The following is a 22,738-nucleotide window of genomic DNA, read 5'->3' as shown; positions in this document are numbered from 1 at the left end:
ACAAACACATAGAAACTTCAGGAAAGAAACACAAAACATACTTGGATACTGCCGTTGCTATGGTTAGCATATCTGTTATGGAAGGTGGACAGCCATTAGCATACTCTATATAAAATTCAAGTTTTTACTTAGTTACATGGTTTAATTACATAGCTTTATACGTTATTTAGGTTGCCTTATGGCCTTTATTGATTCAAGTACTCCACCACAGAATTCTGAAATGTTTTCATTTTTAGTTATGTTTTGTATATTTAATTTTTGTCAAAGGCACTGTTTTAATTTCCTGAAGTATTCTTATGTCAAATCTGTAAGCTTAACAGGTCTGGAGCTACCAGACAATTTAACTACTTAAGGAATATTATACCATGTCAAGAAGTAATATACCAAGGACACGTTAAAAACATGATCGAAGAGCAACTCATTTTGACAATTTAATCAAAGCAAAAGAGCAGAAATGAGGAATTAATTAGTAAATTTAGGTTGTATATAATTCAGTTTCTGTATCTAAAATGGAATCAGAGCAGAACACCAAAGTTAGGCTTGAATTTTTAGATTGACTCTTACTTCATTTATGGAACTTTAGAGAAATCAACCTTAGAGGGGCAGAATGTTGAAATCATAAATAAGACTAATATTTAGCCAGTGTAGTTGATTAGTATGACACTGAGAGTAGGAATGTTCTGATTCCAGCAGGAAACTGCATTTGAGAGAATATATACAATGGAGTCCATGTTAACTGTGATTCGTTCTGTAGTCTCAGAGTGTGCTGCGTGTTGAACTCCTGAACAAAAAGTGAAAAGGAGCAACATTCTGCTTTCATTTAGCTATAAATGAAAAACTGTTGCCCCAGCTACTTCCCATTTGGATCTGGCCACAGTTGAGATATAGTATTTCCCCTTCTAAGGGGATGCATTTTTTGTAGTTTCTTAAGCTCAAAACAAAAACAAAACACAAAAACCCTCTATACCTTAATAATGTATTTGCCTATGAATAATATCTTTATTTATTTATTTATTTATTTGTTTTAAGATTTTACTTATCCATTTGTCAGAGAGGGAGAGAAGGAGAGGGCGCACAAGCGGGGGAGCAGCAGAAGGAGAAGCTGAGCAGGGAGCCCAATATGGGATCATGACCTGTGCTGAAGGCAGATATTTAACCGACTGAGCCACCCAGAGATCCCAAATATTTTAGAAACGTAGTTATTTTTTTAAACTATAGAACTTTACTCATTCTTATGGTTACTTCCTTAGAATGACTTCCTAGGTTTGAAATTAAATCAGAGAATGTATAATTTTGGGGGGATTACTTATATATTATCAATCTACCCTTCAGAAAGTTTAATCAAGATCCCCTCCCACTAGTGGTATTTGAGATGATTCTTTTTCTGGTCTTACCCAATTTGGTATTTTGTATAATTGCCAACTGATGGATGAAAATGACATTGCATGCAATTTTTAAAAGATTTTATTGTTTATTTATTTAGTGGGCGCAGGGGGAGGGGCAGAGGGAGACGGAATCTCAAGCAGACTCCTCGCTGAGTTCAGAGCCCAACATGGGGCTTGATTTCATGATCCAGAGATCATGACCTGAGCCAAAAGCAAGTCAGGTACTTAACCAGCTGAACCACCCAGGCGCCCTGATATTGCATATATTTTAAAATATGTATCTCCATTGTTTCATTTCCCTCTGTGAATATAATTTTTTATCATATTAAATAGAGCCACTTTGTATGGTTGGTAGTTCATTTACTGAACCAAGTGTACCTGGCTGAGTGGGCTGAGCCTGTAAGACAAAGGTGGTACTTTTCTCCTCATTCTATCCAGGAGGCTGTCTGGGTTACTTAAAGGACCTATACCAGATTTTCAGTTTTATTACAAATAATCATTCAGTCTTTAATTCACATTGAACAAGACAATGTCCAGAAATAGTGTCCTATTTAAGACATACATAGCATTTCCGTATATTCATATTTTCTAATTAACCATTCTTATAGCCAGTGTCTTAAGTGTTCAGATATTTTCACCAAACTGAAATGCAGATAATCAACACCATCTCTCCCCTTTGGAATCCAGGTTATTCAGCAAAGAAATGAAGAATGTGATCATACTCAGTTTTTAATTGAAGAAAAAGAGTCAAAAGAAGAAGACTTCTATGAAGATCTTGATAGATTTGAAGAAAATGGTACCCAGGAATCACGCATCAGCCCCTATACCTTCTGCAAAGCTTTTCCTTTTCACATAATATTTGACCGGGACCTAGTGGTTACTCAGTGCGGCAATGCCATCTACAGAGTGCTTCCCCAGGTAAAAGGACCTCACACTGCCTTAAGGCCTGAGACAAAAGGCTATGAAGGCGCCATTGTTCCACACGGCCATTTATTCATTCAACGCACTGAGTGTGTTGCATGTAATGTGTAGGACATCATACATCATAAATTTGTCACATGTGAGCTAAGTATATTTCAGCATATGAAACTTTCCCTAGGAGACCTACTTACTTATTTTTCTGTTTCAGTCACTTACAGGGACAGTGGGAAAATTATATGGGAATGCTTTTTTTTTTTTTTTAAATGAGAAAATGGGTGATTTTCCGGTAACAAGCATCTTTCACTTATTTATTCATTGAATGACTATATGCTGACTGAAAATACCTTTCAAAGTCAGTCTTTGACATTTGCAGGGAAGAGAGAGGAATTGTACAAACACTAAAGAGGGAAGTGATAGATTCTCCTGGGGTTGAGCAGAGCCTCGAAGGAAAACAGTTGGGGTGCATTTAACTTGGGTTATTCAGACCATTTGAAATATCCTTTCTATTTTTCCCTCTCACGTAACTAACTTTGAAGTTGTATCCAACACACTGGAGATACTTTCCACTTGTAGTTAAAGAGCCTTACTAATGGCGGATTAGCCCAGACTGGCTCTGTTGGAGACTTAACCCATCCAGAAGCAGGGTAGTACGCAGCATGGGCTCCTGTGCTGGGCCTGCCTCCCTTTCACTGTATGAATGTGAGCCCGTTACCTCGCCTTTCTCTGCCTATTTCCCCTTCATTATGGTGTGAGGAGACAGAGTGCATAAAGAACTTTTGGTCCAGTGTCTAAGCAATTATTAACTGTTACCCATTACTATTATTAGCCGTCTCTTAATAAAGGATGAGTGTTTTCTGGTGGTTTTTCTACTTAAATTTCATCGTAACTCACAGGCATTTGATACCTCACACTACCTTTTAAAAAGTCACATTTCTATTATTTCTTATTCCAAAATGCTTCTCTTACTTATAGAAGCCTATATTGGGATATGAGTACTCTGAAGCCATATTCGGTTTTGTATTCACGCAACGATATGATGCCCGTTTGATTGCTGAGTGACATAGGTCAAGACAGGAGCCCATGGTTGAGGCAATTCCCATACCATATGATTATGGTTTTCTATTTTTAAGTCTTATTGAGCTGGCTTAATCTAATCTCAAATCGTAATAATTATTTCAGCTAATCCCGTGTTCTTTCCCTTTCATCTACATCTTAGCTCCAGCCTGGGAACTGCAGCCTGTTGTCTGTCTTCTCTCTCGTTCGTCCTCATATTGACATTAGTTTCCATGGGATCCTTTCACACATCAATACGGTTTTCGTCCTGAGAAGTAAGGTAATCAAGATACTTCTTTCAGTGTGAGTGAGTAAGGGATGTTTCAAATTAGAAGTGGCCCCGAGGGAAAGTTAGCTACTTTACCTTTCTGTGATACGGAGGAACTATAGACAGATCCCCCAAAAACGTCAGAGGGAGTACTATTTCCTTTTTGTTTGTTTGTTTTGTTTTGTTTTGGTTTTTAAGATTTTATTTATTTATTTGACAGACAGAGATCACAAGTAGGCAGAGAGGCAGGCAGAGAGAGAGAGGAGGAAGCAGGCTCCCCGCAGAGCAGAGAGCCTGATGTGGGGCTCCATCCCAGGACCCTGGGATCATGACCTGAGCCGAAGGCAGAGGCTTTAACCCACTGAGCCACCCAGGTGCCCCCAGAGGGAGTACTATTTCAAAGGCAGCGTTTACTGATTCTTGGTTTGCCTGAGGGGCAGTGGGACTCTTATCAACAGATCAGAATTAACAAAAATAAGTTTTGAGACTGTCTCATTGGGACAACTCAGTTTCATGTAATAAACCAAATATCTTTTACTTCCTTAAACTACCATGTGCTATTTTAGAAATCAAAACTGATAAAGAATGTTCTTTTAAACTTCAACCAAAGTCCTGATTTAATTCTTCCTTAAATTGTCCGTTATTCTTCATGCCATTTTTGTGGGAAAATAAAAGTGGTAACATATTCATCCAGTTGATTATTTAGGTAGCACCCAGATCTCATAGTTTCTGTTCTTCAGACTGGTGCAGCCAAAGTGTCTTGGAGTAAACATCCTGTCCTTCCTGTGGCCCTCGCAAAGGCCTTACCCACACATGTTTGACATATTTGGAACTATTCCCTGTTACTCTGTGAATGAAGGCATAGGGAATGGAGGCTCTTGGGTTGTTCTTTGCTGGAACTTAGTATTATATGTTGTAGCCATCCTGGAGAATCAGAAGTATGACTCATGGAAGCTTTCAACAAGTATGCCAACAGTAGTACAGCTGTTGTCTTTTTGGGTTCAAAGGAGCCAGTCAACTCGCTTTTCTGCCCTGTTTGCCAGGTAGCCAACTTTGCTTAATACCTGGTGCCATTTTGGAGAAATGTCCTTCCTCATCTACATGGTGCATTTATTCTCCTTTATGGTTTGGTAGGAAGTGAAGCATGCCTGTCCTTCTTTTTTTACTGAACTGTAAAGAAAAAAGGTACTAGTTAATGGTTATGTCTTGCCTTTTCAAGGAAGGATTGTTGGATGTCGAGAAATTAGAATGTGAGGATGAGCTGACTGGGACTGAGATCAGCTGCTTACGTCTTAAGGGTCAAATGATCTACTTACCTGAAGCAGATAGCATACTTTTTCTGTGTTCACCAAGGTAATCATTTTTTTTTTTGATTAATTATAATGGCTATAAATACCTATCTTTAGCTAACAGAAATTCGGTAACATTTTATTTAATCATGTCCATGTGATCGAAGTGTAATTAGATTTTACAACCCTTGTTTATATACCTCTCTATAACAAGGATAATTTCATTTAACACTTGTAATAAGCTCGGAAGAAATCATGTATTCTTTTTTATTTGCCCTGTCTTAATCAGCTTGCTGAGCGTTTATGCCATTGGATCATGGAAAAATCCAATCTGCAGGTAGCTAATTCTATAGCTTTATACCTTCCAAAGGAGTGTCACATAGAAAAACAATTCTGTAGAGCATCTGATATGATGGTGTGAATACATGGATATATTTGGCACCGAGAAATTTCTTTTTAAAAACATTTCTGAATTTGAACAATTTTATGTAAAAAATACATAGCAACTTTAATCAGGATTCACTATTCAAAATATATTACACTGAAACTTATGTAAATTATGTTATTTATAATAACCATCAGAGGAAAGTAAAACTGTAGGATGCTGTGTTTCCAGTTTGACAAAATATTTTACTAAAAGATGCATGGGAACTCACAATAAGAAAACTATATCTACATTTACTTAGAAAAATAGAAAAAGGTAACAGACTTGTTAGGTGATATTTTATGTATTTGTAGCTCTGCATAACTGAAAGCTATGCACGTTATTTAGTTAATACATTCAGTTAAGTATGTTTTGGTGAGCTATTGGCTAAAAATTTAAAGTTCACCATGGTCACTTTTCATTTAAATATACTGCCTTAAAATCTCTGAAAAACATAAGGAACTTTGTAGAACTTCAATAAGCTATTAAAGACTATGTAAGACTAAGGACTTTTTTCCTGAGAATATGCATCATGAAAATAAAAGAGGCAAAAATTAGAGAACATAAATTCTTTATATTTTTTAGTCACCCACATTGATCTACTATATTTCATTGGCTGTCCCTAAGTTTGTTTCTTCTGCCTCTTTTCCAGTTGAACTTTAGTAGAATGACAACTTTTCAGTAGGGACAGTTTCTATTCATGGAGATAAAGTTCTCTTGGGGAACAGAAGCAGACAATTTAGAGTCTTTTTGTTAATTGCCATATGCAGAAATACGCATAGTGACACATTCATGGTTTGTCATGTGGTACCTGTCCATGTGTATAGAAAGGTTTGTTTTCACATTAAGTGAGATCACCTAAAAGCAGTTTTACTTGTAAAGTAAATAATTTCAAGACAATTAGTTTAACTTTAGAAAAAATATGTTAATAGTTCATTAAAATAATAAGTAAATTTATAGAAAAGTGAGACATAATTTGATTGTTTTCTAACTCAATATGTACATTTTCAGCCATTTTCATTTTAAGCTTATAATTTTTTTATTTTCTCTGCTCATGGTCTTGTCTACCATTTGTCAGATGATCTGGCCTCTTTTCAGATGGGTCTATTCTGAAAGTGAGCTTTAACATACATATGCATTTTAACACAATCTAAAGAGACCATGTGCTTCATTAGTAAACTTTTCGATCATTTTATTTCTCTATATTGACATGCTAATTTTTGCTTTCATTTGTGGACATTTCTGCTGAGAATATGTAAGAAGAAGACATTTTATCAGTCCAAAATTCTTCAGTAAAGTCATAACTTGTTATATCATTTTAGAGAAATTCTTATTGGGAATGCCCAGAAGTAATTACTTTATATTTAAATAATTCAAACCAATAATGTATCCTTAATACATTTTAACCAAAAAATAAGGTTTTAAAAAGCAGTCGCTTACCAGATCATAGCTGAATCAGTAAATATTAGTATGCTATTCTAAAAATAACTTAGGTTAAAAAAATAAATTAGGTTAGAGAGATGCATAAAATCTAGCAGGATTAAATAATGTTTCAAAAAAAACAAGAGAAGTAGAAGAAATTAGAACCAAAAGGGAGAGTAGCACATAAAATACATGTCAAAGAGTTATAAATACATAAAATATATGTGGAAGATAGGTCATAAATTTGATTGTAAACTTTTAATCATTGCACCTAAGAGGGAAAAGTAACTAGTTACATAAGGCCAAAATGAACTGTTTTCTCAAGAGAGGCACTATTATCCCTGCTCCAGAGTGTAAAAGGACATTTTTCTTCATCTCTTTATAATGAGGGGGAAATGCGATAGCAGTGAATAACAGTCTCGTGTTAAATACCCGATCAGGCTGCACAGGACAGGTTTCTACCTTATCTTGCCGTTTATGCCGATGGCACCAAAAGTGTGATTTGGCAAAATGTATATCAAGTTCATCACTTCTTTTTGATAGATTTTTAATATATAAAAGAATGAAGTCATAACCTTCATGTGACTCTCCCAATTTTCTTGTCTGTAGCCTCACCTGTTGAATGGGTAGGAGGAACTGAATGGTAGAAGGTGACAGGATTATACTCCTTGACAGTTACCAGGCTCGGGATTATCATGGAAACAAGGTGGCGCTGATTTTGCCTCATTTCCCTGTATAACAGTGTGATGAATCTGGACGATCTGACACGGAGAGGTCTGTATCTGAGTGACATCCCTCTGCACGACGCCACACGCGACCTCGTTCTTTTGGGAGAACAGTTCAGGGAGGAATACAAACTGACCCAGGAACTGGAAATCCTCACAGACCGGCTGCAGCTCACATTAAGAGCCTTGGAAGATGAAAAGAAAAAGACAGACACGTAAGAATGGAGCCTCGTGGTAAAGGAAGGGCTTTATATAGTGTGACTCCACTACAGTTAAGTCTGATCAGCACACCAGAGAGGCATGGAACACGTGGTAGCTCCCGAATAGTAAATAAAACCTTCTGTGTCACTTAAAAAGAAATTATGCACACAGAAATAAGTCAGTCTTAATGGTAGTGGGAATATGTCTTCAGTTTTTATGTTGAAAGAACAGATGCCAAAATATCTCTCTTGGAAAATCCGTACAATAATTCAAACACGTCTTTAAATTGGAACTCTCCATTCATTCATTCCTTCACTTGAGAACTATGTACTGAGCAACCTCTGTGTGCCAGGGGCTGGGTGGGTTCTGAGGGTTATGAGAAACACTGTCCTTAGAATAGGCCTTTGTCTTTTAAAGGACTCTCAGAGTCTAGGTTATTTTAGGGCTTGGCAGATAGGAATTTGACAGATTATGATGTCATCTGTAATCACAACAATTATATCTGTAATGAGATATGTTAACAAAAATAACAAAATCTGGGGTGCCTGGATGGTTCAGTCAGTTTAGCGTCAGACTCTTGGTTTTGGCTCAGGCCATGATCTCAGGGTTGTGAGATTGAGTCCCATTTCAGGCTCTGTGGTTAGTGGGGAGTCTGCTTGTAAGATTCTCTTTCTTTTTGCTCCTCACCCGCCACATGTTCTCTCGCTCTCTCAAATAAATAAATCTTTAAAAAAAAAAAGACAAAATCGAAAACTCCTATTTTTCTGTGAATGGTGTATTAAATTGTGAAATACTGGACAAATAGCATTAAAGGTAATACTTCCTTAAGTATCAATAACTTCAAAAATATATGATATAATTAAAACTTAAGGAATATAATTGTGCCTTTTGGCTGTGCTTCTGAATAAGATCAATAGAATTTTAATAAATTAAAATGCTATATTGGGGTGCCTGGGTGGCTCAGTGGGTTAAAGCCTCTGCCTTAGGCTCAGGTCATGATCCCAAGGTCCTGGGATCAAGCCCCACATCGGGCTCTCTGCTCCGCGGGGAGCCTGCTTCCTCCTCTCTCTCTGCCTACTTGTGATCTCTGTCAAATAAATAAATAAGATCTTTAAAAGAAATAAAAATAAAATAAAATGCTATATTGGCATCTTTATAGGAACTTTTAGACTCAAAATGGATATATAAAAACCCACGAATTTTGTGATCTGATCATTTCATGCCAATAGTTTTCTATGTCATGGGAGAAAAGAAAAACCTTAAAAAAAAAAAAAGGTAATACTTCATTTTCAAGAAATTCATTTGAATATGCAGTGTGCATACTACTTGGTCTCATTTGCTTATTTTAGTTAAAGGCACTAAATCACTGGAGTTTCATAAGAGATTTTACCCAGGGTCTTGTGTGTTCATTTTTAATGCGATATAATTGGCAACTGTCTTGGAAAGTTGGACTGATCTGTCTTACTTCCTATAAGAGCTATTTCATTCTCGAGCACCCATATATATAGATATCAGCATCAGTTTCTGTACTTTTCTTTCCATTAATACATGTGTAGCTGCCCTTGGATGAATGCTGTGCCCACATATAAACACACCAGTTAACTATTTATTGATAGCATGGATGACATAGAGAATGCCATTCAAAGTCCATCTTTATCCTTAGTTGCTTAATTCACTTGTCTTGACCCTTGTTTGAGGAAACTGAAAGCTATGTGTAGTTTCTTTGAGACCTCTTCACTTCCCTTGTGACCCTAAGTGAACTCCTTAGTCTACCAGGTATTTTGCAAATTTCAGGAAGTCCCTAGGGCAGGCAGCTCAGTTTCCTCCTGCTGCTTGAAAACCAATTCAAACTGTATCCTTTACTGGTGAGTGGTACAACTTCATCCCTGAAAATAACATATTTTATGAAGCCTGTACGATTAAACTTAGCATGGTATGCCCTCTGGCTCTAGGGAAGAAAAAGGCAGAGAAGCCTCATTTGTTCTGCTGGGTCCTCATGCCAAGAGACATCGATCGCCCTAGTTTCTGCTTCTCTCCTGTCATCCCTCGGCCCTCATCCCCTTCCTGTGTGTTTACCACACTTGCCTCTCAGCGTAATCCCTGAAGTCATCAAAGTAATCTCCATATTGCCTGTAGAAATACAATCCCTTTCTTGCCTAGTTCAGTCTTCATCTGTTTTATCAGTGTCTTATGGAAGAGTGAGTCATGAATGAGACTGGGGAGAAATCTACTGTTTATTTATTTTTAAGATTTTTATTTATTTATTTGACACAGAGAGAGAGTAAGGGAGACAGAGAGAGAGAGAGAGCACAAGCAGGGGTAGGGGCAGAGGGAGAGGGAGAAGCAGACTCCCCACTGAGCAGGGATCCCAATGTGAGACTTGATCCCAGGACCCTGGGATCATGACCTGAGTGGAAGGCAGGTGCTTAACAGACTGAGCCACTGAGGTGCCCAGAAATCTATTTCTTTTAATATTATTTACACAAATTCAGGTAGATTTCTTATTCCTAAGAGATAAATGTGCCTCTGGTATTTTGCTACTCAGACAGTGTTTTAAGTGCTAGTGATAACAGCTTTCAAACTGTGAACCATAATGGCGGGTCAGAATTCAGTACCACAGATGAAAACTTTGTCCTATTACCAGTCTTCCACTTTGCCTGTTTATTTGTTTGATTTATTTTCATTTGGCATGAACTGGTTTGGATTTGCAGATATTATATGTGATGAAAACAAATTATGGTATCTTCGATACCTCCCTTACATATATGGCCAGTAATGGGTGTCCTATTACCACTCCAGAATTTTACTGTACACACGACATCAAAGCTCTAGGAGGTGGACAGTAGAAGTGCTAAGGCTCTTCCCATCATTTCTTACTGTGGCTTTTTCCCCACACCGCTGAACTGAACAGGTTGCTATATTCTGTCCTCCCTCCGTCTGTTGCCAATGAGCTGAGACACAAGCGTCCGGTGCCTGCCAAAAGATACGACAACGTGACCATCCTCTTCAGCGGCATCGTGGGCTTCAATGCTTTCTGTAGCAAGCACGCATCTGGAGAAGGGGCCATGAAGATTGTTAACCTCCTTAATGACCTCTACACCAGATTTGACACATTGACTGACTCTCGGAAAAATCCATTTGTTTATAAGGCAAGTCCAGGTCATATCCTAATGTGGGACTCTTTGGAGCCTGAATTCCAAGGCCCTACACTCAGAGACATCACAAGCACCTTCTCTGATTCTAGCTGTATAGCCATGCAGCAGCCAGCCTCCGTGTATTTACTGTTTACCATTTTCTTAAATAATTACCTCTTGTTATAAAACTTTTTCTTCCTAGTAAACAAAAGGAAGAGTGCTGATGGTCCCCTAGTGAAAATGAAATGTTCAGCAGCTCATTGGCACTCACGTTAATGAATCTGTGCAGGTTGTTTATGACACATAACATAAATTTAACATTTGTTGTATGCTCTGCAGGAGACATTTTTACTGAAATATATAAATGCTTAGCATGGGAAAGAAGTTGGAGACCAGGAGAAGGGTACTGGGGACTCAGATCTGCTTTTAGATAACACGGACTTGAAGATAAACATTTATAAGATATTTCTGCTCTTTGTTTCAATTGAAAACAAATATAATTTTGAAAAAATGAAGTCAGGACATTATTGCTTCATAAAAGTAAGAATGTTAGCCAAACCATCTCCAGGCATCTGGAGTAATAGGAGTGCCACAAAGACTATTGATTTTATAGTGGTTTTCTGAGGTACAATGTAACACTTTGTGAGCACATTAAACATAAATGGTTAATGAACATGATAAATCACTGGGCTTTGGGTAGTGGCCCTTGTGCCATAAACCATCATTATTTTAGGGAGTTAATGGCAATTAATTGTCCATTGAATTGTAAGGGTATCTGGGGTGAGAAACCCGGAATTACTAGGGAGAGAATAATGCTGTGTCTGGACCTGCCTGTAATCAAAGACCTCAAGTGCCATGTGTGTAAATCTGAAATAATTATAAGGTTTCATCTTGTTGGAGTCGAATGCATTAGAATTTTAAAAGAATACAGAGAAGGAGAGTTTAAAGTTAGCAGTAGCCTTGAAAAAACTTTGTTTATATATAAGGGTAGCAAATGAAATGGTAATGTTTATTCTAACCAAGGAACATGTGAATTATATGTGCTGTGCTAGGTGGAAACAGTTGGTGACAAGTATATGACCGTGAGTGGTTTACCAGAGCCATGCATCCACCATGCACGGTCCATCTGCCACCTGGCCTTGGACATGATGGAAATTGCTGGTCAGGTTCAAGTGGATGGTGAATCTGTTCAGGTTAGTGAATAAAACACATATAATAGTAGGAGGAGAGCTTTGTGGACAACTGACCTATTCTTTACCAGGCAGTCACTAATGATACATAGATTATAATCTTTTCTTATATCCCATTTTTTCATAAAGATGGGAAATCTGTCCACCTATTTGAAATTACCTAGTCTATTACATGTAGTAAAATCATGAGGGTGAGATAAAACTTCCTGTCCTTTCTGGCTTATTTTTAAATACCTCTTTCCTGTGTCTCATCTGAGTTGCCAGAATCATATCTTTGAAATCTTCAGACTTTAGAAAATGAATATTCCTCCTGGAAGACAGATATCTGTGAAGGTTTTTTGTTTTTATAAATACACTTGGAGTTCTTTTATTTTATAAATATGCTATAATACACGTGGGGTTCTTCTAGAGAATTCTTAAGATTTTTATATGATGGTTCTACATTCTGTAATGTAAAGAAATAAAAAGTTAGTGTTTTGGTGATTGAACTTATGGAAACAAAGTTTGGATTTCTGCAGATAACAATAGGGATACACACTGGAGAGGTCGTTACCGGTGTGATAGGACAGAGGATGCCGCGGTACTGCCTTTTTGGAAACACCGTTAACCTCACAAGCAGAACAGAAACCACTGGCGAAAAAGGAAAAATAAATGTGTCTGAATATACCTATAGGTAAGAAAACATGTCTTAGTTTTGACTGACTTGCAAGAAAAAAGTCTCTTAACGTGTGGCTTAACTCTCAGTGGTTTTATTCTTTTTAAACAGTCATCGTTTGTGCTCTTAGGACTGTTTATTTCTTATTTGAGAAAATTGGGTCATTACTCCCACTTCTAATGGTTCCACACCACCTTAGGAATTCCCTGTATGATCGTTGTCACTAAGACCTTGTGTTACCTTTAAATATACAACTGTAGTGTGGGTCACTACACTACACTACACTACACTTTTAATTTCGGTTCATACCACTTTCTCTATACAACCATACTCCATACGACTCTCTCTTCCCTGTCCTCTGTCCTTTAGATGTCTTATGACACCAGAAAACTCAGATCCACAGTTCCATTTGGAGCACCGAGGCCCCGTGTCCATGAAGGGCAAAAAAGAGCCAATGCAAGTTTGGTTTCTTTCCAGAAAAAATACAGGAACAGAGGTATGACTAATCAGCATGCAATTCCTTTTTTAAAGACAGAATATAAATACAGAGTGCTAAAAATAAGTGAATAAGTAAATAAATAAAATAGAGAAAGAGCTAGATTATAATCACTGGGAATAGGTCTCATTTGAAAAGAACTCTTGCTTACAAAAATGAACTCTCCAGTGAAGCAGCGGAAATACCGAAACATTAATGAGCCAGTTAGAACAATAAAAACTTCCCTAAGTTTACTTTACTTTATACTTTATGCAACGTTGCCAGCGTTTGTCTTCTAATGAAATGAAAACCAAAAGCACCAGAAGGGGAAGACCTGTTTTTGTTTGTTTATTTTTATTCTTCTGCCATAATCTGATTTAAACACGGCTGAGATGAGAGGGCTGTGGGGGGGTCCCCGTCCTCTTCCCATAGCTCCCTGTACCATTCTGAGATCACCGTCCGGGCAGAGTCAGGACCCCAATGTGTAGGTGGTTCCTACATCACGAAGCTTCGGATCCTTCTGAGGGCCAACCTGTCTCCCCGTGGAATGTCTGGCGATCTTTAGACGTTCTAGTCCCATGGCGTTTTTCCTAGAAAGAAGAGCGATTTGTAACCTTCTCGAACCTGAATGACTGCGTAGGGCAGCCTCAGGTTGGTGCTCATGCTAGGGTCGCATTCCAGCTGGAAGGCCCGCTAAGCCGTCCTCAGACAATGACCCTCCGCCCCGACTGCCACCGGGCCTGCGCACACCAAGATCGTGCCCACTCTGTTGCCAAGCAGAGCGCTGCGTCAGAAGCGAGTTGGATACTTTGTTTCCCTGTTGATGTACTGGTTCTTTAGAGGGGGAGGGGGAGACTCACTGAGTATATTTCTTTTTTGCGTAGGCATGCATCCCCCTAAAAATGCTGATGGAGTGTAAGTCCTAAAAGGAATGGAATGCCAAATTTAAAAATATTTATCTTCATCTTCTTTCTGGTCTTTTTACCTTAAATAGTTTACTTGTGGTGTTGGCATGTTTACGGATATTCTTCTGATAAATTAAATTCTACCTCAAGTGTTGTTCATTTGAGGTGGGTGGCCCTGTTTCCCCCAGAATGAGGGTGGGAGGCAGCAAAACAGATCTGAATGCAGATCACATTTTCATATGACGAAAAAAAAATATTTGGGGGGATACTACCTGCTTTATTATCACCAAAAATGAATCCCTGTTTATTCCACTCTTGAAAGGAAACAACTCGGGATGACGACTGAATGTTGGACCATGGGATGAAGAGGACCGCAGAAGGGCTCCCGTGGTCCCCAGTCACATGCCTCACCTAGGAGCCATTATTCCTGTGGATACATATTTCGCTTTGTCCTTCGCAGTTATCCCAAGCCTTTCTCCTTGGTATAGCTTTCATGATTCACTACTCAACCTTAGCTCTGCTTTTGATTATTTTCAAGGTTTAGTATATTACCTGAAGTTTGGCTTTAGATGTGAATGATGTGAGCTTCCTGTCTTAAGATCTACCACTGAACATGGTAATTTGCAAGTGGTAGGCACCCAATAAATATTTGTTGAATTTAATTAAATGACACTGAACAGTATTTGGTCATGTGTATATATCATATCATGGGTTACCAAATCTGTTTAGTGTTCCATGTATATGTCTCTGTATGTTTTAATGACTATAATAACATAAAACAAAGTTTATATTGTGCCAGTGTACATCATTATAGAAATCATTTTCTAAAGGAGTGAGTTCTAAGTTTTAGGAAAAAAAAATGCCATTTATTTTCAGATTCCCAAAATAAGAATTAATATACCACACTAAGAAAATAGTGACTATTTTGAATTGCACTCATTTTCCTTCAAAAATAGAGGGCACACATTCCTGTTCCGAAATATTTGGTTGCTTACTCAAATCATATATAATGTGGCATTGTAATTCCTCTAAAACTCTATGTTTGTAGTATATCCCTTATATTAAATCTTGTTAACCACTTGCAGCTGTTACAAAAAGCTGTACTATTTCACACTGAACAATTACCTTAACTTGGGATAAATGTTAGGCTCTCTAACCACATCCAAGAATAAAATTGGAGACACCGCTGGGATACTCCTGAAAGAGCCATTTCTGGCCTTTTATTTCCAGAAATGAGCTTCCTTTTCTTAGCTTGGAAGAATGTGATTATATCCAAGCCATCATGTTCAGAAATTTTGGCATCAAATGCATTCCTGTTGGAATAATTGGCCTATTGTTCTTAAGTATCTCTGATAATTTATTAATATCTACCTTTATAAAATATAGTGCAACTACTTTTGTGTAAAAATGTTTGTCTTGAAATTTAGCATTTCATATCAGCACATCTATATATGTATAAATGTTCCATGTTCATGTGTAAGAGAATCTGCAATAAATTATTTTTTCCACTTGTCTCTAGACAGTTTGTATTTCAACAAAACTGTTATTGATGTTATCGTTGGCCATATTATTACTGCCATTTTTATAAGTACATTTATAATTTTCCCAATTCTGCATTTTATTATTTTTTACAAAGATTTTATTTATTTATTTGACAGAGAGAGAGAGACCACAAGTAGGCAGAGAGGCAGGCAGAGAGAGAAGGGAAAGCAGGCTCCCCGCTGAGCAGAGAGCCTGATGCAGGGCTCCACCCCAGGACCCTGGAATCATGACCTGAGCTGAAGGCAGAGGATTAACCCAATGAGCCACCCCAGTGCCCCGATTCTGCACTTTAAATTAATTTTGATTCACTGTGGTTATACAGTTGAATGGCTCCTCTTAGCTTTATCCTCAAACACTGCTTATCTTTAGTACCAACAAAGTGGGAGAAGCAAGACTAAACCTGGAGGGGCAGATCCACAGATCAATAGGAAATGACAGCAGCCCTTGAGTATCTCAGTTTTTTAGGAGTGAAAAACACATATACAAATAATTAAAATATGTGACATTTGCAGTGATAGAACACAGTTAAGAACTAGCAAGGCTCTAGACCAAGTCCAGCAGCCTACCTCAGGATCTCCAGCCTCTCCCCTGCCAGTCTTCACTGGCAGCATGAATTCTGTGCACTGAGTTGGCTTTGCAAGTTCTCTTCCTAATTTCTAAATTCCTTGAAGTCTCCTTGTTGCACTGACCCTGATGACCATTTTGTATTTATTTGCTTTCACTTTTTAAAAAAATTATTGTTTCTGGTCAATTACTTCACACACATTTTTTGGTAAGAATTTTAAACATAAAGAAAAGGTCAAAGGACTTGTACAGGGTACCACCATTCACTTGCCACCTGGATTCTAGAGTTATTAAAAATTTCCTAAATTTTTGTCAATTCCCTTTAATCCATTTTCTAGATCTTTTATTTATTTTGTGGAGCTATAAACCACATACTATAAAACTCACTTTTTAGAAGTGTACAATTTAGTGGTTTTGGTATATTCACCCAGTTGTATAACCATCTAATTCCAGAATACTTTCATTATGCCCAAAAGACGAACTGTAACCATTAGCAGTCCATACCAAATTGATCTCTTCCCCCAAAACCCTGGCAAGACTAATCTATTTTCTGTCTCTAAGGATTGGCTCACTTTGGGCATTTCATATAAGCAGAATCATACAGATGTGGCCTTTGTATCTGGCTTCTTTCACTGAGTATGTTTTTAAGGTTTGTCTATGTTGAACCATAAATCAGTATGTCTTTACTTGTTATGTTTGAATAATATTCTGTTGTATAGACATACCATGTTTTGTTTACCCATTCGTAAACCGGTGGGCATTTGAGTTGTTTCCACTTTTGGTTAATATGAATAATGATCTTGTGATCATCTGTGTACAAGCTTTTGTGTGCCTATGTGTTTTCAGTTCTCTTATGTATATACCTAAGAGTTTAATTTCTGGGTCATACAGAACTCTAGGTTTAACTTTGTGAGGAACTGCTCAACAGTTTTCCAAGGTGGCTGCACCAATTTTCTTACCCACCAGCAGTGTAGGAAGCCTGTAACTTCTCTACATCTTCCACAACACTTGCCATATTGTCCATCTTTTTTATCTAAGCCATTCTGGTGGGTGTGAAGGGCCATCCATTGTGGTTTTGATTGGTATCTTCCTAATAACTGATCATGTTGAACATCTTTTCATGTGCCATTGGGTGGTGGGTGGTCCTGCCAGGCCACCCATGGGGTCCGCAATGACCACCTGACCTTCGCTCTCTCCTTGAAGATCCAGAGCTAGAGGGGGAGCATCCAGCTGTCTGCTGGAATGCCCAGGATCCACACCCCCAACTCCATCCATCTCCAGGCTCCACCACTACTAAGCTCTTCTCTGATGCTGGTTCCCACCGTGGACCTCCCATAGCTCCAAAGGGACCCAGCAGCTCTCGTGGTGCCTGGGACTGGAGACTGATGCATGAGGGGTCCAGAGAGGTGCAAGAGCGATGGTGATGGTGTGGGAAGTAGAGCTGAAGTGCACTGTGCTTTGGTGAGGTGTGATAGTTTATCACGACTATGGTCAGGGGGGAAAGCATGGATGATTACTATGATACCACATGGGTGAGAAACTTGGCAGTGGTTGAAGTCAGAAGACCTGTGAACCTCTTTGAACCACGGTACCATCATCTGTAATACAGGAATGATCTCCCCATGAATTTTTTCAGAGGAAATGAATGGGTGAGAGGGTGTTGGCATTTTGTTTTCTCTCACCACTTTATGGACATTTTTCCTCTTCTCGTGTCTATTCTGCAAAATATAAGCTAAATAACATTACCAATGAAAGATATTTGGCTGTTGAAAAAAAAACAAATCATTTGCCCCTTTATAAATTGGGTTCTTTGTTTTTTAATTGTGGAGTTGTAGTTTTTATATTGTGTACACTAAACTTAATCAGATCACAATTTACAAATATTTTCACCAATATGTGGGTTTTTTCACTTTCTTGGTAGTATACTTTGAAGTTCAAATTTTTAAATTTTGATGTAGTTAAATTTCTCTGTTTTTCTTTGGTTGCTTATTTTTTAGATGTCTCTAAGAAACCATTGTCTGATTCAAGATCACAGAAGTTTACAGCTGTGCTTTCTACCAAGAGCTTTATAGTTTAACTCTTACATTTAGGTATTTGGTACCTCCTGAGTCAGTTTTTGTATGTAGTGGCTAGAGGGGGTCCAATGTCCTTTTCTGCTGTTGGGTTTACTTACCCCAGCATCATTTGTTGAAAAGACCATTCTTCCCTCATTGAGTTGTCTTGGCACCCTTCTTGAAAAGAAAATTGTCCATAGTAAGGATTTATTTTCTGAATCTCAATTCTCTCCCATTGACTTAGATCTATCCTTATGCTAGTACCACACAGTTTTGTTCACTGAAGCTTTGTAGTGAGTTTTGAGACTGGAAAATACAAATGTTCTAACTGTTCTCTAGCAGCCAGTTAAGCATTGACTTTCCTTGATTTTTTCCTCATGTCCTTTAATAATCTCACTTGTTCAATCTTTGATGAGTAATGATCATGACTAACAGTAGTGACACCTTTACTTTGTGCAAGGTTTTATTCTTGCCCCTTTATATGGCTTATTTTGTCAACATCCTCACAACCTAAATAAGTATGTTTTATTTTTTAATGTGCCGCTGTATTTTGTTTGCTACCATTTCACTTTGATTGTTACATCCATTTTTATAGAGAAGAATTGTCTGTAGTTGTACATGTTTTGATGCCTGTCTTTGTCAGGTTGGGAGACCTGATCATACACTTGATCTTAGCCAAAAGGCCGAGAAGCGATGGGAGAATTGATTATATATTTCCTCTTATAAGAAATTTTAAAGTTTTTTTTTTTTCTGGGATAGTTTAACTAATATTTTCATAACCTGATCCTTTAAAAGTTGGAAACAATTTCCCAGGAAGATCTCCAGATTCAGCGCCTTTGTTTTATCTTTGTTTGGGAAAACTCTCTATTGCTTACTCTGTCACTTCTCTGGGAACTGATCTCTTAACTTTGTAACTTATTAGACTTAATATTAGATTTTATTAAAAAAAAAAAAAACCTACCCATTCAGATTTTTAAAAGTATTTTAACAGGCATACAAAGTAAGCTTTTATGATATTTAAATTTTTTCTCACTTTCGAGGATTATTTTGCCTCAAATAGTGTTTTTTTTCTTCATTTGTCCCTTAGTCCTGTTAATTAGTGACTTTTTTTCTGTTTTCATAGAACTGGGTTTTAGATTGCTTCGTTTTACTATTTTCCTATTTTCCAACTTTAAAATTTTTCTTTTAATCATTAATTTCTTCTTTCTGTTGTATTTAATTCAGGGGTATTTTTTGAGTTTCACTTTTTTGAGTTATATGTTTGTCTTAAAAATTGAATGCTATAGGAGCACCTGGATGGCTCAGTTGGTTAAGCGTCTGCCTTTGGCTCAGGTCCTGATCCTGGGATCCTGGGATCGATTCCCCCATCAGGCTCCCTGCTCAGTGAGGAGTCTGCTTCTCTGTCTTCCCTCGCCCCTCCTTCCTGCTTGTGCTCTCTTTCCCACATGCACACTCTCTTTGTCTCTCTCAAATAAGTAAATAAAATCTTAAACAAAATTGAATGCTATAAAATGTCCTCTGATGAAAACATTTGGACCAAGTATTCTGATATGCCATGTTTTAGCTACCGTGATTTTTTTTCACTATTATTGTGTTTTAATTTTCCAGTTTTATTTGGTATTTTCCTTTTGTTCCAGGACTTCTATAATCATGTGTTTTTAATTTTCACTTTTTTTCTGTATTTTCTCTTTTCTTTGCCCCAACTCTTCTGTCCTGATCAGTATGGATCCTATTCCTAGCACCTTCTTTTCTGCAGAGGTCGTTGTCCCGGGAAAGAGAACGTGTAGGTCATTCTCCGTTACGGTCCATCCCATCGCATCCCAGCCTCATCAGACCTTGCCCTTGTCTCCTCACACTCACTCAATAACTGGTTTCTATCGACTGCTGTTCCAGTTTTGGTTGCTGTTGTCTCAGATTGGTCAACTGAGGGGCGCCTGGGTGGCTCAGTGGGTTAAAGCCTCTGCCTTCAGATTGGTCAACTGAGCTTTCTAGTACGTATGAATTTGTGATATCAGATCCTCAGATTTGGAGCACCAGGTCCTTCCTCCTATTTCGTCCCTCAGAGATAATAACCCTGTCTGATGATTTTAGCTACCAGTGGCTCCCAATCCATAGGTTTGAGGTACATTTGGGTGGCAATTAAGTAATTTTGTACTGGTTTAGGCATCTGTGGGTTTTGGACTTCGCAATTTGAATTGTTATGCCTGTTTTTAAGGGACATTCAGGAAGAGTCCAAAAACTGCTGTGAACTGCCATCTTCCCAGAATCCAACATATATTTATTGAGTGTTTACTTGGGGCAAACACTGCTGTAGGTGTTGGGGATGTATCCATGAACAAACATCCCAGCGTTCGAAGCACTTAAATTCCAGTTTTGGCATCTTGAATATTTTTAAAAATCTGCTTTATTCCCCCTACACTCCTTACTTCAAGTATTTATCATCGCTAAGCTAAACAATTACAAGATCTTTCTAAGTTTTCCTACTTCCTGTCTCTTCCCTCTCCATTCCCCACTGTGCTGTGAGAGTGGTCTTTCTCAAATCAAAACTGTCCTTTGCCTAAGATCACTTAATTGCTATCCATTTGTCCAGACCCCCTCGGAGGGCATACACAATTGTCACCTTTACCAGCCTTATCTGTTAGTCGCTGCTTTTGTAATTTTCCAGTTTGCTCTTTCTGGAACGCTCTGTACCCATACTCTACTGGCAAATTTCCAATTCTCTTTGGCACTCAGTTCAGTGTTCTCTCATTGGAGATTTCCTGGGCAAATTTAGTTCTTCCTTACCTTCTTATTTCAGTGAAACAAACCTAGTGAAAACCACCAAAAAAAAAAAAAATTAGAGCCAAATGCTATGAAAATGTTATGACAGTTTGAACTGAAGATATAAGTACATGTTTTAGTGTGGAGATTCCTTAAGAAATTATACAATAAAGTTTCCTTATGACCCTGCAATTGCACTACTGGGTATTTACCCCAAAGATGCAGATGTAGTGAAAAGAAGGGCCATCTGCACCCCAATGTTCATAGCAGCAATGACCATGGTCGCCAACCTGTGGGTGCCCTTTAACCGATAAGTGGATAAAGAAGATGTGGTCCGTATATACAATGGAATATTATGCCTCCATCAGAAAGGATGAATATCCAACTTTTGTATCAACATGGGCGGGACTGGAGATTATGCTGAGTGAAATAAGTCAAGCTGAGAGAGCCAATTATATGTTCACTTACTTGTGGAGCATAAGGAATAATAGAACATGGGGAGATGGAGAGGAGAAGTGAGTTGAGGGAGATTGGAGGGGGAGATGAACCATGAGAGACTGTGGACTCTGAAAAACAAACTGAGGGTTTTGGAGGGGAGGAGTGGGGGGGGGTTGGGTGAGCCTGGTAGTGGGTATTGTGGAGGGCACGTATCGCATGGAGCACTGGGTATGGTGCATAAACAATGAATTCTGGAAGACTGAAAAGAAATTTTAAAAAAAGAAGTTATAAGTACATGTTTTAAAATGTTCACAGTAGAATGCCAGTTTATATATACACACAAATGTATCTTTCAGAACTAATTCATCGTTTTATTTGGGTTGAATACAAAATGATTCACCAAATGACATGTTCTGTTTTCTTTGTCATTGAAGTGTGTGATATCGTAATTGATGATAAGAATATATATCTCTCATCTCTGAATTTCCTAAGTGATCAGAGTGATGCAGTTGTCTTTTTTACATTGAAGAGCTGACTTTGAGGTCACACCTACAGATGGAGGCTGGTTGCCAGTGGAACCAACCACTGATTAAAGGGCTTCCATTTCAGTACCACATGTGAGCTCCAAACTCCAGGGAGTACAGAAGGGCTGGAGGTTGAATTGAATTGCCAAATGGCTAATGATTTAATCAGTCATACCTATGTAATGAAGCCGCCATAAAAACCCAAGAGGACTGGGTACAGAGAGCTCCTGGGTTGGTGAAAACATGGAGATAAAGGGTGAGTGGAGTCCTGGGAGAGGGCAGGGAAGCTGCTCCCCCTGCCCCACCTTGTCCTATTCATCTCCCATTTGACTGTTCCTGAGTTACAGCTTTTTATTATAAACTGCTAATCTAGTAAGTAAATGTTTCTTTGAGTTTGCATGCCACTCTAGTAAATTGATAAACCCAAATAGGGGATTGTGAGAATCTTATATCAGAAACACAAGTGACAACCTAGATTTGCAATTGTCCTCTGATGTGGGGACAATCTTGTAGGACTGAGCTCCTCCTATGGATTCTGGCGAGGTCTCTGAGTAGGTCCTATCAGAGTGGAGTTGAAATGTAAGACACCCAGTTGACTTCCTGAGACTTGCTTGGTGGCATGGGAAAATATAAAAACAAAACCCAAAACCTACATTGTAAGTGGGTGCAGAATTTTGGGGGGGTGGGTGGTGGTGCAGAATTCTTAAAGGGGAAAAGTCACTTATTTATCTGCTTACCAGTAAGGAGGTTTCTCTTTTTGCTGTCTTCACTGATGACTCTTAGAAACTCTAGAGGGCAGCAGAGAATGC

General features: G+C 38.2%; 1 protein-coding gene across 2 annotated transcripts in view; it reads left to right on the top strand.

Moving 5' to 3' along the window:
- GUCY1B1 (guanylate cyclase 1 soluble subunit beta 1) overlaps window positions 1-15,563 on the top strand; it is a 47,520-nt gene extending 31,957 nt beyond the window's left edge. For both annotated transcript variants that reach the window (XM_032332703.1, XM_032332704.1), the window contains exons 6-14: window positions 2,073-2,303; window positions 3,523-3,639; window positions 4,847-4,980; window positions 7,505-7,702; window positions 10,600-10,837; window positions 11,875-12,015; window positions 12,531-12,685; window positions 13,037-13,163; window positions 14,370-15,563. In XM_032332703.1, the coding sequence (XP_032188594.1) occupies window positions 2,073-2,303; window positions 3,523-3,639; window positions 4,847-4,980; window positions 7,505-7,702; window positions 10,600-10,837; window positions 11,875-12,015; window positions 12,531-12,685; window positions 13,037-13,163; window positions 14,370-14,393 (1,365 nt within the window). In that variant the 3' untranslated portion in view covers window positions 14,394-15,563. The remainder of the gene's footprint in view (window positions 1-2,072; window positions 2,304-3,522; window positions 3,640-4,846; window positions 4,981-7,504; window positions 7,703-10,599; window positions 10,838-11,874; window positions 12,016-12,530; window positions 12,686-13,036; window positions 13,164-14,369) is intronic.
- The last annotated feature ends 7,175 nt before the right edge of the window (window positions 15,564-22,738 follow it).

The sequence above is a fragment of the Mustela erminea genome, chromosome 2 (genome assembly GCF_009829155.1).
Source record: "Mustela erminea isolate mMusErm1 chromosome 2, mMusErm1.Pri, whole genome shotgun sequence".
Lineage (NCBI taxonomy): Eukaryota > Metazoa > Chordata > Mammalia > Carnivora > Mustelidae > Mustela > Mustela erminea.
The sequence above is the reverse complement of the archived record's forward strand: the minus strand, read 5'-3'. Positions and strand labels throughout refer to the sequence as shown.